Source organism: Copidosoma floridanum, unplaced genomic scaffold, assembly GCF_036245765.1.
Source record: "Copidosoma floridanum isolate Cflo_tuat_1 unplaced genomic scaffold, Cflo_Japanese_pri ptg000009l, whole genome shotgun sequence".
Lineage (NCBI taxonomy): Eukaryota > Metazoa > Arthropoda > Insecta > Hymenoptera > Encyrtidae > Copidosoma > Copidosoma floridanum.
The window spans coordinates 9126963-9143152 of NW_028321886.1; the positions used below are offsets into that span (position 1 = coordinate 9126963).

Consider the following 16190-nt stretch of genomic DNA (forward strand, 5'->3'; position numbering starts at 1 on the left):
CAACTTATTTTTGTTGATTTATTTCCTCGAATCACACTTCATTATGTTTACTTTAATTGTAATTGATATTAAAATGCACAAATTGTGACCACAACTTTCGAATTTTATTGAATTAGTGAGAGACATCTGTAGTTTAACGTGAAAACTATACCTACAGAGCAGAAAGCAAACATCACAGCGTAGAGTTTTCAAAACAATGGCTATATATATATAGCCGAACGTCAACATTGTCAACACTGTCAATATAGAATCGAAAATTCACTGAAAAAATTTATTGAGTAGTTACACACAGTATAATTTTTTTATATATTTTTTACGATTATTTTCACGTAAATGTCAACAAAATGCTACAAACAATGCCTGATATGGAGGGAAACATGCTCCGATACAAGTAAGCTTGAGGTTAAATTTTTGTTTGTTGTTTATACACGGGTAAATGCGCTTAATAAAGACTTTTTTCTAGATTCTTTGATCACGATTCTGTTTTACGCGAGTACGAGACCATCGCGAGGAGCTTGAGAGAGGAACTGAATGTTTGTAAGGTAAGAGATTTTAATTGAAAACTTTAAAAGTGTCAAGTACATTTATCTTATTGCCTCACCAGACGGAGCAAAATAAACTACGCTTGGAAATGGAAAATCTTCAAAAAGAGAATCAAAGCACAAACGACAATATTCGTCACTTATTGACAGACAATAATCATGAAAACTGCGACAATGTCGCGTTGAATAAAGAAGCCGTTACGAATCTCGAAAAACGCGTCACGATTTTGCAAATGGAAAAAGAATCGGTATTCCAGCTCTGGCAGATGGCCTTGAAAGCTATTGACGTTTTAGAGGAAGAGACCAAAACATTCAGGAGGGAAGATAAAAACGTGCACGTCCACCAGGAGCAAATTAATAACATCAAAGAAACGTACTCTGACGCGATAAAGGTACTGGAGTCGAAACTAATCGAGGCCAAAGAGAATTTTTTTCAGCAACAAGTGCTTTGGGAAAAGAGTCAAGATAAAATCGATCAGCTGACCAAAGAAAGGGACGATCTGCTTCAACAACTCAATAATTTCAAACAGCAGATTTCTGAAAAAGAGAAACAACACGACGCTCTTGTGGAATCGCTAAAGGTAAATTTGAGTTGCACCAAAAGCGAGCTTGAACAGATAAAAGTGTTGAAAATAGATTTAGAACACAAGTTAAAGGACGCGCAGAAATTTGCCAATACCATGCTTTCTAAAGATATTGAAGCTAAAAGTAAGGTGTCGGAGGCTGTCGATTTGGTGGAATCAGCTGTCAAAGAGAGAAAAGAGATTTTACAGAGGGAAGCCAAAGTTCTTGAGGAAAAGGTGAAACTGGAAACGTACTTGGCCAAGCTGTCAGAAGAATATGCTGGTCGTTTCGAAAGAGAGTCATTAAAGACCAAAGAGACTTACAACAAAAATTTAAAAAAGTACTTGTTAGAGATCAAGGAACTGAAAGCTGAGTTGAAGGATAGAGCGATACTGTTGGACAGATCCCAAAGAGAACAGAGACTTTTGGAGGAGGAATTGGAAAGAATCAGACAGGGTTCGGATAATTTTTTCCAAAAGACACACGCAAAGGTAACAAATCTTCAACAAAAGATGTGTGAAAAAGAGTACAAGTCACAGCCAAACAAAGAGGGTTTTAAATTAATATACGACGACAAAATTCAATTTTTGGAAAGTCAGATCAATCATCTGCAAGAAAAGTTGTCGAATACTAGTGACAAATTGAGACGAGTAAATATGCAGAGCTGCAGAGATGTGGAAGATCATGTGCGAGAGGCAGACGACCGCACACGGGAGATCATGGACAAATGCTCGAACTTTGAGAGACAGTTGTCTCGGGCCCTCATCGATAAAGACAATTTAGCGTCTAGTTTGCATGCCTTGGAGGTGACTTTCGCTAAAGAATTGCAAAAGAGAAATCAAGAAAAATTACTGCTCGAAAACAAGATTCGAAATTTGCAGGATAGAATCGTTAATCCTGATACTATTTTTCACGAGTCAAGGATATTTTCCGATGGTACATCAAATAGAAAAAATACCGATCAGCAGACGTAAGTATAAAAGGACCAAACTATTGAGTATGTAAGAAAACTTAAAATTTGTATAGACTGCGTTATTTTTTTCAGTTTGATGAATTTTGATTCTATGGGAAATACGTTGGCTATTCAGGAAAAATATGAAAGAAAAACAAAAGAACTTACTCAACTTGTTGAAACCCATCAAAAATTGAGTAACAAGTAAGAAAAACAGTATTTAAAATAAAATTGTTATGCAAGTCTACGTGCTTTATTAAGTAATTTTTTTAAACAATTTTCAGATGGAAAGAAGAGGCTAATTTACTGACATCAAAATTTCAAAAACGCACTCAAGAATTCAGAAATAAAGTAAATACTTTACAAAAACAAAATGATGACTTAACCAGAGAATTACTTTTCTATCAACAACTGCTTGCTCGGTGTAATACGCAATTCATTCAAAATCATAAAATAGATTCTGAAGACAGGTGACAAATGCTTAAAGTTTAAAGTTGAAATGTATCAAAAGAGACTCAATTTATTTAAAAAATACATATTTATTGTACACCAAAGAGTATCTTAGTGATAACATGCAGTTATATAAGATTTATTAAATAAATTATACATTATTTTTCAATTAAAAACTCAAAAACTAAAGTGATTTACCAAATGTGAGTTGTACATCTTCAAGTTTTTGAAGCGATACATGCAGTAAACAAACTCGGAAACCAATATAATGGTTCATCTTCAGGCTGCTGATCGATCCAAGCTAGTCCTTCCTTTACCATGTGATCCAATGCTTTTTGAGCCCTCTCACTTTCCCACTTTAATTCTTTTTGTAATAAAGATTTGGAAATGTAAGCATTTCCTGCATTGCTTGTCTGTTGTAAGACTGCCGTATGGTCCATGCTTAATTCTCCTGGAATCGACTGAACCAGATATTTGCCCTTACTGATGGGTACAACGGAAAATCCATTGCCCAAAATTTTCAACTTTTTTGCAGACGCCAGTAAGTCTTCGTTCGTTATTTCTTGATGTTCTTTGCGTCTTCCCCTAGCGTGAACTAGTCTGTCTCTCAGTTCATCCAACGAAATCAAGCCACCGTTTTTGTAATTTGTTGCTAGACACACTTCCACAATTTGAACCGCGATTTCGTAATAAAAGTCTCCAATGCCAAGAACTGACCAAAAACCTTTCCCTGATGCCAAGGGATCAACTCCGATTAATGCACACATTTCTGTAAACTGTCTCCTGAACTGTGCATTCTTCTTAATTTCATTTTTGTGTTTCGAGGCAAACTCTTCTAGATTTACTCGAAACGTTTCCATTTGTTTGGTCATCTGTTCAAATTGATTTTCTTGCAGTTCTGTGCCCTTATCTTTGTATCGCTCTTGTTCAAACTTTTGTTTGTGGATTGCTCCTACTCCTGGTTTTCTCCTCATGTTTGATGCTGGTAACTATAATTTACTGCAACAAAATTTTAAGTCAGTAGATACAGTGCAAGTTTAAAAGGATCATGAAATCTAGTTGTATGAAATCAAACTGTGTTCTAAACGATCAGAAAATTAATGATAAAATTAGATAGCTTAATAAAAAAAAATTTGTAAGTTAAACACAAAATATTAACTAACCTTTTTGGGGGGAGATCCGTCCCTCAAAGGGTCTCAATAAGAAATCGTACAGCAAAAATTGGTGAACAGTAAAAACAACCGAATACTAACAACTACCAAGAGAATTTGCTGAGTAAACGCATTTGCTTATATTATTTATGACAGTTTTCGTTTTTTTGAACGTGATAAGTTATCCGATGATCAGATCAGCTGATCAACAAACAAATAGCAAGTAAGTAGGCACAAAGAAAAACAAGTTTACGTGTACGCGTGATCTAATATTTATGCAAATAAAACAAATCCGTCGTGTGATTGTGTACTTAGTCGACTCCGATTTTATAACGTGTCACGTCAAAATTTTACTGTCGCTCGTGTGTTTGATATACCTATATACAGTAAAAGCTCAAATAAGCTTTCTGCTATTCAGAATCGCATACTTACTTTCACACGAGTGTATATTTCAATCACTTTGATAATTCGCAACGGTTCGCAAGTATAATATTTTACTAAAACAAAACTAGTGTTTAGTAAAATATGTATGAAATTACTTATACCTTTTAACTTATTACTTGATTAGAACAAAATTACTTACACAAAAGAATAGTAGGATTTTCGCTCAATTAAGCGTCTGACAGATATAAAAAGGACCGCATAAAGTATGCTCGAGGGTGTAAAGCACGTGTTTTTGATATTATCCGGCAAGGGTGGTGTTGGCAAATCTACCGTCAGCTCACAACTAGCCCTTGCTCTCAAGGAATCTGGTTTTAAAGTGAGTTGCTTTTTCATAAACTTCAATGTACAAGTTGCAAAGCGAAGGTTATGTTTTGGCTAAATTATCCGGTTGATTTTAAATAGTTTTCCAATATGAAATGTTTTTTTTTGCCTCAGGTGGGTCTGTTGGATATTGATTTGTGTGGGCCTAGCATTCCATATTTACTGAACTTGGAAGACAAAGATGTTCATCAGTCTTCTGATGGGTATGCAAATTTTTTTTTATCTTTGCAAGAAAAAAAATAAGCTACTTATATTGTTTAATGTAGGTGGGTGCCAGTTTTCACCGACAAAGATCAAAAGTTAGCTGTCATGTCCATAGGATTTTTATTGAAAAATAGAGGTGACAGTGTAGTGTGGAGAGGCCCTAAAAAGACCAGCATGATCAAACAATTTTTGGAGGATGTTGCATGGCAGGACATTGATTATCTTATCATTGACACTCCACCTGGTACTTCTGATGAACATATAACAGCTATGGAAAACTTAAGGTGAGACTTGTAATTTTGTTTTCTAAAAAAAAATTTTTATGATTAAAACTGATGTACTGAATACTTTGAGGAAAAAATCATACAATATTTTAGTATGAAAAAAAAATACATACATAATCATTAAAAAAAAAAAAAAAACCATAAATGAATTTGTGTAAAGTTTCCATAAACAGTTGGGAAGAAATTTCTCGATTCAAAGTGTATATACAGTTGTTTGTGTAATAAGGAAAACAAGCACATGTGACTTGGCTAATATCTGTAACATGTGATTATGAGTAACAGTCACATGAATGAAAAAAATCATTGACATAGATAAGAGGTTGAGGTCAAGCATTTCATCAATTATTCGATATTCAAATTGAAAAAATAACTAAAAAACTAAAAATAAAAAAAGAATCAATATAAATGAAAATAAAATGTTTCAGTGCCCATAAAAGAGAAATAAAAGAAAAATTTTTTTTTTAGAAATATAAAATGTGACGGAGCAATCATTATTACGACCCCACAAGCTGTAGCAGTGGATGATGTGATGCGTGAAATCACGTTTTGTAAAAAAACTGGCATTCCGGTCGTTGGTATTGTTGAAAATATGAGTGGCTTTGTCTGTCCAACATGTTCTGTAAGTTAATATAGAATCACAAAATTCTCAAAGTTTAACTTTTTATCAAAAAAATTTTATCAACGATTACGATTTGTTTAGGAGTGTACCAACATATTTTCATCCAATGGTGGAGTTTCTCTCTCAGAAATGGTTAAAATACCTTTTCTCACTAAAATTCCAATTGATCCAACTATTGGTAGATTAGCAGATAGAGGTCAAAGTGTTTTAAAAATATATCCAGATAGCAAAATAGCGCAAGTTTTTCGTAAGTTAGTGGAAGAGATAACAAAAAGTAAAGAAGCTTAGTTAGGATTACTTCAAAATTTTATTTAAAAAATTGCGTTTTGTATAGAAAAATATAAAATGGAATATATTTTAATATTTGTATAAAGCATATAACGAAAATAATTATATGGGTCTACTGTGTGTAAGATTTTTATAAAAAATATATTTTTGTAACATTATTTTACCTTTTAAAAAGCAAATTTCATTTTTTTTCAAACAAAAGAAATGCAACTTTCTATAATTTCCTATCTTATCCATACTACAGAAATAAAAAATATTTCCTATCATAAGAAATCTTGAACAGTTAACAATCCTCGATTCTGCTTTCATAAGCTTCCCAAAGAATTTTTTTGTATTCTAAAATCGAAGCCAGTTTGTCCGTAGATTGTGTTATGCCTCTACCTACAACGATTATATCTCCTCCAGAATGAATAACATCTTGGGGGGTATTATACTGCTGCCCTAAACTGTCAGATGACTTGGTTAACTTAACGCCAGGTGTAAGTTGAATGAGTCCAGGATCTGTAAATATATTTTTTTGGCAAACAAATCCTGCAACTAAATCCGAGTTTTTGGACATTGCGACCGCTGATTTAACATAGTCGCCTGTGGTCAGTGCTCCTTCTGAAGACATTTCTGCCACTAAAAATATGCCTCTGTCCTCTGCTATTTCATTAAGACCTTCTTTGATTCCCTGAAGTATTCCACTGCCGGGAACTGGATGCGCAGTTATCAAATCAGCCCATTCAGCAATCTTGTAAACTCCTTTTTTGTACTGATAAGAAACAACTTGTCCAATGTCAGCGAATTTTCTGTCTTCCATAATCAAGAAGTTATACTTTTTAGAAATGCTCTTTATTTTCTGTACAAAGCTTTTGTCAAAATCTTCTATTATATCAACATGTATTTTCAAAACTGCTATGTGAGGCCCAGCTAAATCAGCAAGGTCAATTATTTCCTGGCATACTGTAAAGTCGGCTGCTAAGCAAAGTGTCGTTTGCTTCTCTGACATCAATTTAAATAGCTTACTTGTCACCGAATTTTTTGCAACCTTGGCTCTTGCCATGAAAGTTTGCTTCAAGCGGATATTATCATCTTGTACTTTCAATGGAGCTTTAACTGCGTTGATGTAATCTTTGATTTCTTTAAAAGACTCCTCTGATAATTTACTAGCTTCGAACAAATATCCAAGAAGCTGTGTAATGGTAAACAGTGTTTTTACAGTGATTCCCGCTTTTTCTAAATTATCTCTACCGCCTTGTTCTCGATCAACAATAACAAGAGCAGTGGTGACGTTAAGACCTTCGTTTTGCAAATCCTTCACAGTTTCAATAATGCTAGAACCACTTGTTATAATATCTTCTATTATGATTGATGTATCTCCTGTTTTGAAAATACCTTCTATCATTTTTTTCGTTCCGTAAGACTTTGCTTCTTTTCTTCTTATGATCATTGGCACATTTGATTCCGTAGAAATTACCGTGGCTATCGGCAAAGCAGTATATGGGACACCACAAACATGTGAAAAATCTTTATTGTCCACGAGACTCCACAGAGATTTTGATAATCGAAGCTAAAAAAAAATGATTAAAAAAAAGTATATCACTAAAATGATCTTTTAGTACATAAAATTGTTCAAACATTTTTTTTTAGTCTTTCCATTCGTAAAATGCATGATAGTGTTAACGTACCAGCAGTTGTGGGTAAGAGATGATTACTCTCAGATCAATATAAATTGGAGTTTCAAGTCCAACTTTCGTTATAAAACTACCGGTTCTAATAGCACCAACGTTGTAAAGATCAATAGCTAATTCTTTCAATTCTACCTTCATGATGATATAATTAATGAACAATCACAATTTTTTAATATTTACAATAGATTTAAATTATGGTTCTTATTGTATTTATGGCTTGTAACGAGCGTAAAAACGTGCGAAGCAGAAGTTACCGCGTGATCTCAAGGAGACCTTTTACTAAATGAAACATGTGCTCACTCGTTGCTGCCAACTGCACAAATCTATTCACGCATACACTTCTAAAAACCGACACGTCATAAAACTTTGAGTGACTTTGTTATATGACAAATGACGTGACTTCACAAAAATATTAAGTATTTCAAATTTTAGGACAATTGTAAAATGGGTATGTTAGTGATGATAGAACGACCAAAATAATGATTTTCGTAATACAAATTTATTTTATCAGAAATTAATATTAAAACTTTACTTATTTCCCCAGCCCCAAAATCCTTTGACTAAACCAGCCAGTCCACCCTTTTCACCCTTCTTATCTTGATCTTGTAGCTTATCCGATAAATCCGGAAATTCGATCATATTGAACGCTAAATCGAAAAACAATGGTTTACATGGAATACTTTGCATTGGAGGTGGAATCTTACAAATGTTCGGTTGTTTGGTGAGCAATGCTGGATCCTCCAAATATTCATGTAATCGTTCTGAAAGCATTTTCTTGCTTTTGACTTGTTTGTTAACGCCTATATCTTCCTCTTGACCCTCCTCCAAAACACTGTGAGCATGAGCTGCACACTGAGCACCTTCAATCAAAGATTCCAATTTAATTAAATCGTTTTTCAAGCTATCTGGCAGAAGAGACTTGTGTTCCATGGCATCTTTGACATGCTGCAAGGATCTGTGATACAAGGCCATTGCGTCACGCCACCTGTGAAGATTTGCCAAAGATTTGGCCAAGTAGAAGCAGCGGAACGCCCTGTAACTCTTGGTCTTGGCATCGTGTTCTTGCAAATAGCTTTCATCATCCTGTAACTGTGACATTTCTACTAGATTGTGAAGTGCAGCTTCATATAGTCTCACGATGTCTTGAGATTTGGCTTTCTCGGACTCTTCGGCTATTTTAACTAATATTAGATTCCTTTCCAGAGTACGGGAGAGCCTGATATACTGCAAGTAAGATATTAAATGCTGAGGAGCTTTGTCAGCATCTTTGTTTTTCAAACCGTTCTTGAGCTCTTCGCGAACTGCAGCGATCGCGTCCTTACAATCGATCAAGTGTGCTTCAAGAATATCAATCTTGGCTTGATTTCCACTAGCTTTTTCCAACGTACTCGTCAATCTAGAATCCGCCATGAGAAGCGCTGCAGCTTTGGGTGGAGCTATTCCGCATGATTTTCCGCGCCACTTAATTTCTTCGGTGCTAGCTTGATTTTCTTGCCTCTGTGTTATGAGGGAGTCCAAATTACTCAACAAATCTCCGCTCAATTTTCCTCTCATCTGCATAAGATCATCTATGGCGGTAGTATCGCCAATATTGTATGCACAGTATCTTAAGTTAGGCGCCAATTCATCGACACGCGCCTTGTAAATAATTTGTTCGTGCTCTGGTAGTGCTTTGGCGAGATTTTCGTAAACAACTTGTGCATTCTGGAAATTCTCCATTGCTAGCACCCAGTCTTGCAATTCAAATAATATGGATCCCTTAATGTATGCAACATAAGCTTTAGCTTCCAGTTTGGTCCTTGCATTACAATTGATACTCTGAAAAATAATAAATATAAAAATATTCGTCGTTTTAACTGTCAAAAGATAATCAATAATATTGATATAAGCAACAAAAGCAAAAGTTATTATGAAGACTTACATCTATGAGGTTCTGCAGTTGTTCCGCAAAAGCACCTGCTTTTCTCAATCTGGAGACCAAGTGAAATTTTTTCCTTGGCTCGGTGTTGGACTCTTGCCGCAGCTGCATGGCATAACTCCACGCCCTCTCAGCCAAGGTCAGCGGGATCTGCAAGAACTTGTCATCGGTAACCATCAAGGCTGTCACGTCCCGGCGTCTGTAGTGGCGTTTGTCACCTTGGGGAACCTTGAGGACCTTGCGTAGACGTCGTAAGCGTCGGGAACAGTATCCTCGGTACCTCTGATAATCCCCATGCCTCAGTCCGTGCTGCTGCTGGGCTTCCTTGATAATTTTTAGGACTAAAATCACAGCGAGTGACGAATAAAAAAGAAGAATCTCTTTTTGAAACTTTGATCCTCAATGGCCCATTGGGCAAAGCAAAACAAAGCGAAACATATGGAAAGATCATCGATTCAGCAATTTAAGGTTAAAGACTGATGAGAGGGGCTTGACTCACTTTCAAGGGAAAATACTTTCTGCCCAGGTTCAGAATTGGGCTCCTCCTGCTCCACGTCGCTACCTTCCTTAGGAGCCATGGTGCTAAGGCAGAGAACTTGGAAACAAGATAACTTTAATATGTAAACATAATCCGGCACACTTCACTTTTGCTTGATTAACCTACAGTTCTGTGTTGTTTGCTGCGCTGTCAACTTTGCTGATATAGGTATATAGTTCTTTGCGTCGTCTGCGCGTTTATCCTTCCGTCACTTCAGTGATCGGTCTCCGTTCTCCGTCACTAATGGTCACATGTACGTAACATCAGTTGCAAAATTTTGTTTTGAATTTGCCAACCCTCAGCTTTTCACTTAGAGTTTGGAGTGGTGTTATTATGTTATACTTACCATTACATTATTTCTGTCATACCATTCCAACATTCCGTTTCTGTTTTATTGGGTCATCTGGGGTTATACCGTTCAAACGTTCCTGTGTTATGGGGTTACTGGGTTGTACCATTCCAACGGTCCTATTTTACTGGGTTATATACCGTTCCAACGTTTCTGTGTTATAGGGTTACTGTGTTATACCATTCCAACGTTCCTGTGGTATCCTATTCCGTTGTTTAGGCATTCCGCAATCGCTACCAGGGGTCGTACCATGTAACTATTTTTCAGTACATCGGCCTATGTCATAACATAGGCCTACAAAGCAAAAAAAGTTATATGGTACGGACCCAGCCAACGCGTTACATATATGCGTAAGATAATAAGATATAACGTTGCGTGGTTGGGAGCGCTACTGTCGATTTACTCGTGATATCGGCTGTATTCCGCAAATGCTGCCTAGCACCCCCATTTACGCAACGTTGTCACGTTGTACATAAGTAACAATAGGTTCATTCAAGCCTCCCCTGGGTTTGAATAGTTCGGTTCAGTTTGGTCGGTTCTGGGACCAAAAAACATGAAAAAACACGCTTTCACGTGAGTTGGTTCCAGAACCAAAAATCCGAAGCAATCTGTCGTGAAGGCGTGTTTTTTAAAATCTTTCTTGGTCGCAGAACCGACCGAACCAGGGGGGCTCGAACACTTGAACGAACCTAATGTAACACTGCATATGGATGATGGCTAGCGGCGATCGGCGATTGCGGAATAGCCCAACGGAGCGTGCGCAGCAGCAGACGACGAGTGCGATTGTGTGTATTTGCATGATTTAAAAAATTAAAAAAAAGCATTTGCTGATTTTTGATTGCTGATAAGTATAGGTACTTGTATTTGTTGGTTGAGAGAGTGGAAGGAGAATCATATCACTTTGTGCGACCCCAATATCAATTTTTATTGTCGCTTTCAGTGCCGGCGAGTGAATCCGGTTTTATCGCTCTGCTCTGCAGATTCTGTTAGGTATTGGAGCTGATGCACTTCTTATTTATCTAACAAGCGTAAATTGAACGTGCGAGAAGGCATATATCTTAGGCAATAGGATCTTCATCAATTTTTGTTCTTACGTTAACGAATATTGAAATCAGTTGAGAGACTCAAAAAGAGAGAAAGAAGCAAATTTATAAAAGAGAGGTTACAAGATGTCTAGTTTTTTCGGTCGTAAAACTTTGACTTTGCTGGGGGGTCTCAATTTAAAGAGTATCTCGCAGTTTGGTGTGGTTCCTGTCAGAAGGTTGAATTTGCTTGAGTACCAAAGCAAAGAATTGCTGCGCGACTCTGGAGTTTCAGTGCAAAACTTTGCTATTGTTGATGATATTAAAAAAACTGCTCCTGCCTTAAAAACTTTGAGTACGTGGTTTATTCGCTATTTCACCTCATTTTAAAAGAGGACATAAAAGGTAATTAATGCGATTACATAATTTTAGATGCTGACGAGTACGTTGTCAAAGCACAAGTCTTGGCTGGTGGTAGAGGAAAAGGTTGGTTCGACAATGGTTTCAAAGGAGGTGTCCAAATTACCAGAGAGTAAGTGTGTTACTTCATTATTCACTTCAAAATCTAATTTCATTATTGTGTACAGCACAAAAGCAGTTACCGAATATGTTGAAAAAATGTTGGGACATCACTTGATTACCAAGCAAACCTCAAAAGATGGTATTTTGGTACAAAAGATAATGATTGCAGAATCTGTAGATATCATTCGTGAAACGTATGTTTGTATACTCATGGATAGGACATACAATGGTCCAGTTTTGATAGCATCACCAGCTGGTGGTATAGACATTGAAGCTGTTGCAGAAAAAACTCCAGAGAAAATTAAGACTATTCCTTTGGATATACATTACGGAATTGATAACGAAATTGCAACTGAAGTTGCTGAATTTTTAGGATTCTACGACGAAAAGCTCAAAGAAAACGCAGTCTATCAATTGAAAAGTCTGTGGAAATTATTTGTAGACATTGATGCTCTACAAGTTGAAATCAATCCTTTTGTTGAAACTAAAGACGGTAAAGTTATTGCAGTGGATGCTAAAATATCATTTGATGATAATGCAGAGTTTAGGCAGAAAGACATATTTGCTCTTGAAGATACAAATGAAAAAGATCCACGGGAAGTAGATGCTTCAAAGTTTAATTTGAATTACATAGGAATGGATGGAAACATTGGATGCTTAGGTATTTAATCATTTCCGTAGAGAGTGATTTCCGTTATTGTTGATACAATTTTTCAAGTGAATCAATTTGATTATTTTTATTCTTATTACATGTAAAAACAACTTGTCAAACGAATATTACTTTCATTAATGAAATTTTAATATCAAAGTGAATGGAGCTGGTCTTGCAATGGCAACAATGGATATAATAAAGCTCAACGGAGGAACACCTGCCAACTTTTTGGATGTTGGTGGTAGTGTGAAAGAGGATCAAGTTTATCAAGCTTTTAGAATTTTGACGGAAGGTATGATTTTTTTTTTCCAGAATTATCAGCAATTTGCTTTAAAATTTGAAATAAATCATTAATGATTTCGCAACGACAGATCCAAATGTTAAGTCGATCCTCGTGAATGTTTTCGGTGGCATTGTTAACTGCGCAACAATTGCTAATGGTATCGTTGCAGCCGCTCGCCAATTGGGTTTGAAAATCCCACTTGTGGTAAGATTGGAAGGTATGTATGGAAAAGAAAAATTATTTTGATCTATCAAGTAGAAAATTTATATGTATAATGTACATGTATTTCAGGTACAAACGTAGCCGAAGCAAAGAAAATCATATCTGAATCTGATCTTCCGATTTTAACTGCCAACGACCTCGACGAAGCAGCTAAAAAAGCTGTAGCTTCCGTTAAAAAGTGAATATAATGAAAATTTTCGTACCGAATATGACAAATTTTTCCGTAATACGCATCGACAAACAAATTTTACAGATCAGAAAGCGAAGAAGAGCACCAGGGCATGAAACTTAAAATGTCGCAATAGCTCGAATCGTTCCTTACTTGACAAAAGACTGGCATCTCATTCCTGCGTTCATATCCACCAAACATCATAGAACGAAACAAAAATTAAAAAAAAATAGCGTTATCAGTGCCAACATTCATTTTCTAACGAATTTCAAAGACTCGACACTGACTGAATGCGCTGAAATTCATTGTTACTAGTTTCATAAGATAAGACTTAGTGTTTGTTTTAATTTTAATTTTTTTTTTTTTTTTTCAAATAAACGTTTTGTTATAAACATTTTCAAATTTCAGATCTCTGTTATTTTTTTAGCGCTAAAAAACAAATTGCCTTTCAGTTGATATTCATCGGCACGACAAGCAACCAGATCTCGTTAAAAATATAAAAAATGGCAGAAACGGATATTCTCATGAATAAAAAAAAAAAAAAATGAAAATAAAATCCGTAAAAGCAGCGCCAAGTTGGCAAAGTGAGCGAATTGAAGTGTGTAATTTCGCCGTACACACGCACGCGAGCCGCGGGAGCAGAGAGAGTCATTGCAGCCGCAGGAGGGGACGGACGCTGGCTGTCGCTCAGATATGGATAAGCAAGAGGCCAAAGTATGGTCAGCTCCTTGGCCGCTTATGGTATTCTCTCGGTGCCGGCCGATTACGCGCGTTGGCGCACTCAACAAAGAGGAGGACGGGGGGCGAGCGCCGCGCGGAGCCACCGCCATATACGGCGCTCGATTTTTTAACTCACTTTTGCACGCTCGACCAGTCAAGACTGTACAGATATACAGTGCACCGTCGATAATCCGTTCCTTGGGGAGGGACTGTTTTGTGGGCCAGCAGGTCACGGGGCATTGCGCGCACGGAGGATTTCTTTAAAAAGCGCGGCCTTGCCGCGGCAGCTTTTCACTTCGCCTCCTCCTCCTCCTCCTCCTCCTCGTGCGTTCGAATAATTTTTGGCGAGCGAATGTCCTCCCGCTGGCGCTGTATTATACTGCCTTTACCTCGTCATGCGTGAAAAGAAGCATGAGAGCTGCATATAGCTGCGGTGCGTAGGAGAGACGCGCACAATTATAGTGTATGGCAGAGGAGAATGGCCCACTCGGCGAATTTTCGCGCGTTTGAAAAAGGCGACGGCCAAATTAAATTGGCTCGACCGCCTCGAAAAAAGCATCCTCTCTCGCTTCGTGCTCTCTCCTGTTTCCATCGCTTTTAATTTTCAGAGGAGCTTGTCATTGTTGCGCCGCTCCCTGGTTATACACTTTAAATACCCGGCGCGGGGAAACTTGACGTTTTTCCCGTCACGTCTATTTTTTCACCTCCACCGCAAAGTGTTGTGTTACACGCACAGAAGAATTTAATATTCGGCGCAACGGTTGAAATCGCTGTAATTAATGGCCAACAAAAGCGCACTTAATTATTGTCGCGATTAACGTTGACGATGGATTAATGACTTTTGGAAGCGGAGACCCACCGGAGCCGCGCTATTAGCCTTACACCAAAAACGCGACTCGTTCCACTTAATATATAATGAGGCACTAAATTATCTTTTTGGATTTTGTCGCACGTTTGTTCGCGCAACATATACCGAGCCAAGTTTTTTTTTTCCCCAACATCGGATTTCAATTTCGCGAAAAAACTCCTCTTTCTTTTTTTTTTTTGTTTTGCTTCGGCATCTTACGAGTATAAACTCGCTTCATGACGAAAACCCCCTAGGTGGCCTCGTACTGCCGGCGGGACCATCGCGTCACACAGAGGTATACACATATATACGCGCATGTAACGTAAAAGGTGCGTATACATATAAATATAGACCGGTCCTCTCCCTCTTTTTCTCGCTCTCGCGCGGGTGCTCGGGGAGACACGACGACGCAGCTGCTGTACTTCCTCGGGGGGCGAAACAAACTCGCGCGAGAGAGGGACCGCGAACTATTCTTGGAGAAGTCAGTCAGAGTGTAACATTCGCCTTCGCGTCGACGACGCGGTCAGTACACGACTTGGTGCTGTTGCAGCCGGTGTATCAAGCGCGCCCCAGTGTGAGTGTAAAATTAAGATTCGCCGCTGATTCTAATTTTTTTTTTTTTTTTTTTCCCTTTTTACTAACCGCTTTCGCTAGAGCTTGCGAGTGTGCTTACCGATTTACGTTTTTTCAAGTGCAAACGTACATGTGTACTCACGGGTGCCAATAACTCATAAATATCATATACATTATATACGCTTGCCGGTCGCGTGGAGTGCTCTCCCGAGAGATGGTTGTTGTATGGAGAGAAGAAACTAGCCGGCTCGGGCGCCGAGTGTGCGGGTGTGCCCACTTTTAGAGTGGCTCCTCTTCTTCTTCATCTCCTTCCGTATAGTATTTGCCGAACGGAACGATCATAGTGCTTCCCGAGGCTGAACGTACACGTATATATCTGTATCAGAACCGCTGCTCTTCTTCTTCTTCATCTTCTACCCTGTGCTTTCTTTTATCGTGCTTCGAGGTGCTCTTTCACCACCTAAACCCCAAGTGTGCGTTTATATATATATATATATATAGAAATCGGTTGTGCGCGTTGTTTTACGCGATTTTTAGTGCCGGAGACTTTCGTCACCACGCAGTGTTTGAGTCGAGGCGTGCCGTCGTAAATTTTCCGCACAATTTAAAAATACCGAAAGCTCCTCTCGCTTTTATACTCTTGGAGGGTATACATATACCGTCGTCGACAAAAATGTAAAAAAACACAAAACACAACGCGTGTTACTTAACACAATTTGTCGTTCAAAGAGTCAAAAGGGACAACGAATCGTTTTGCAAGCTCGTGGTACAATAATTGCATTAGATGCGTGCCACTGCAGCTGTTTCGTTCTCGATCGAGCGAGACGCGCGCCGCTCTATTATTATCTATATACACGCTGTCCGCGCGCACACTCACATGTTT

At 37.8% G+C, this 16190-nt stretch overlaps 7 protein-coding genes across 10 annotated transcripts in view; 4 read left to right on the forward strand and 3 right to left on the reverse strand.

Annotated features, from left to right (window-relative positions):
• Positions 1-219: 219 nt before the first annotated feature.
• Positions 220-2654, forward strand: LOC106638076 (uncharacterized). The gene is made up of 5 exons (XM_014351101.2): positions 220-391; positions 464-542; positions 605-2076; positions 2152-2262; positions 2343-2654. The coding sequence occupies exons 1-5, from the start codon at positions 345-347 to the stop codon at positions 2530-2532; spliced, it is 1899 nt and encodes a 632-aa protein (XP_014206587.2). The 5' UTR covers positions 220-344; the 3' UTR covers positions 2533-2654.
• lsn (vacuolar-sorting protein SNF8) lies at positions 2612-4083 on the reverse strand. Its single transcript, XM_014351024.2, has 2 exons — positions 3672-4083; positions 2612-3507 (listed from the first exon to the last, which is right to left on the reverse strand). Exon 2 carries the CDS (start codon positions 3480-3482, stop codon positions 2727-2729), a length of 756 nt encoding a protein of 251 aa, XP_014206510.2. The 5' UTR covers positions 3483-3507; positions 3672-4083; the 3' UTR covers positions 2612-2726.
• Positions 4084-4113: 30 nt separating this feature from the next.
• Positions 4114-5920, forward strand: Nubp2 (NUBP iron-sulfur cluster assembly factor 2). Its single transcript, XM_089589314.1, has 5 exons — positions 4114-4419; positions 4539-4627; positions 4691-4912; positions 5378-5531; positions 5613-5920. Exons 1-5 carry the CDS (start codon positions 4309-4311, stop codon positions 5817-5819), a joined length of 783 nt encoding a protein of 260 aa, XP_089445440.1. The 5' UTR covers positions 4114-4308; the 3' UTR covers positions 5820-5920.
• Positions 5820-7790, reverse strand: r-l (rudimentary-like). Its single transcript, XM_014351022.2, has 2 exons — positions 7490-7790; positions 5820-7371 (listed from the first exon to the last, which is right to left on the reverse strand). The coding sequence occupies exons 1-2, from the start codon at positions 7628-7630 to the stop codon at positions 6103-6105; spliced, it is 1410 nt and encodes a 469-aa protein (XP_014206508.2). The 5' UTR covers positions 7631-7790; the 3' UTR covers positions 5820-6102.
• A 195-nt stretch (positions 7791-7985) lies between these two features.
• Positions 7986-10188, reverse strand: Srp68 (signal recognition particle 68). The gene is made up of 4 exons (XM_089589465.1): positions 10075-10188; positions 9910-10005; positions 9414-9751; positions 7986-9310 (listed from the first exon to the last, which is right to left on the reverse strand). Exons 2-4 carry the CDS (start codon positions 9986-9988, stop codon positions 8021-8023), a joined length of 1707 nt encoding a protein of 568 aa, XP_089445591.1. The 5' UTR covers positions 9989-10005; positions 10075-10188; the 3' UTR covers positions 7986-8020.
• Positions 10189-11080: 892 nt separating this feature from the next.
• On the forward strand, positions 11081-13492 carry LOC106638062 (Succinyl-coenzyme A synthetase beta subunit, GDP-forming). Of its 2 annotated transcripts, XM_089589445.1 has the most exons (8): positions 11081-11151; positions 11238-11674; positions 11752-11851; positions 11907-12502; positions 12651-12785; positions 12865-12993; positions 13068-13176; positions 13252-13492. In XM_089589445.1, the coding sequence occupies exons 2-8, from the start codon at positions 11467-11469 to the stop codon at positions 13301-13303; spliced, it is 1329 nt and encodes a 442-aa protein (XP_089445571.1). In that variant the 5' UTR covers positions 11081-11151; positions 11238-11466; the 3' UTR covers positions 13304-13492. The 2 variants fall into 2 exon arrangements, with proteins under 2 accessions (XP_089445571.1, XP_014206569.2); XM_014351083.2 differs by lacking the exon at positions 11081-11151 and having other exon boundaries at positions 11175-11674.
• A 1686-nt stretch (positions 13493-15178) lies between these two features.
• cher (filamin A protein cher) overlaps positions 15179-16190 on the forward strand; it is a 37381-nt gene continuing 36369 nt past the window's right edge. For all 3 annotated transcript variants that reach the window (XM_089589776.1, XM_089589777.1, XM_089589778.1), the window contains exon 1: positions 15179-15308. The gene's annotated coding sequence lies outside the window, so the exon portion shown is untranslated. The remainder of the gene's footprint in view (positions 15309-16190) is intronic.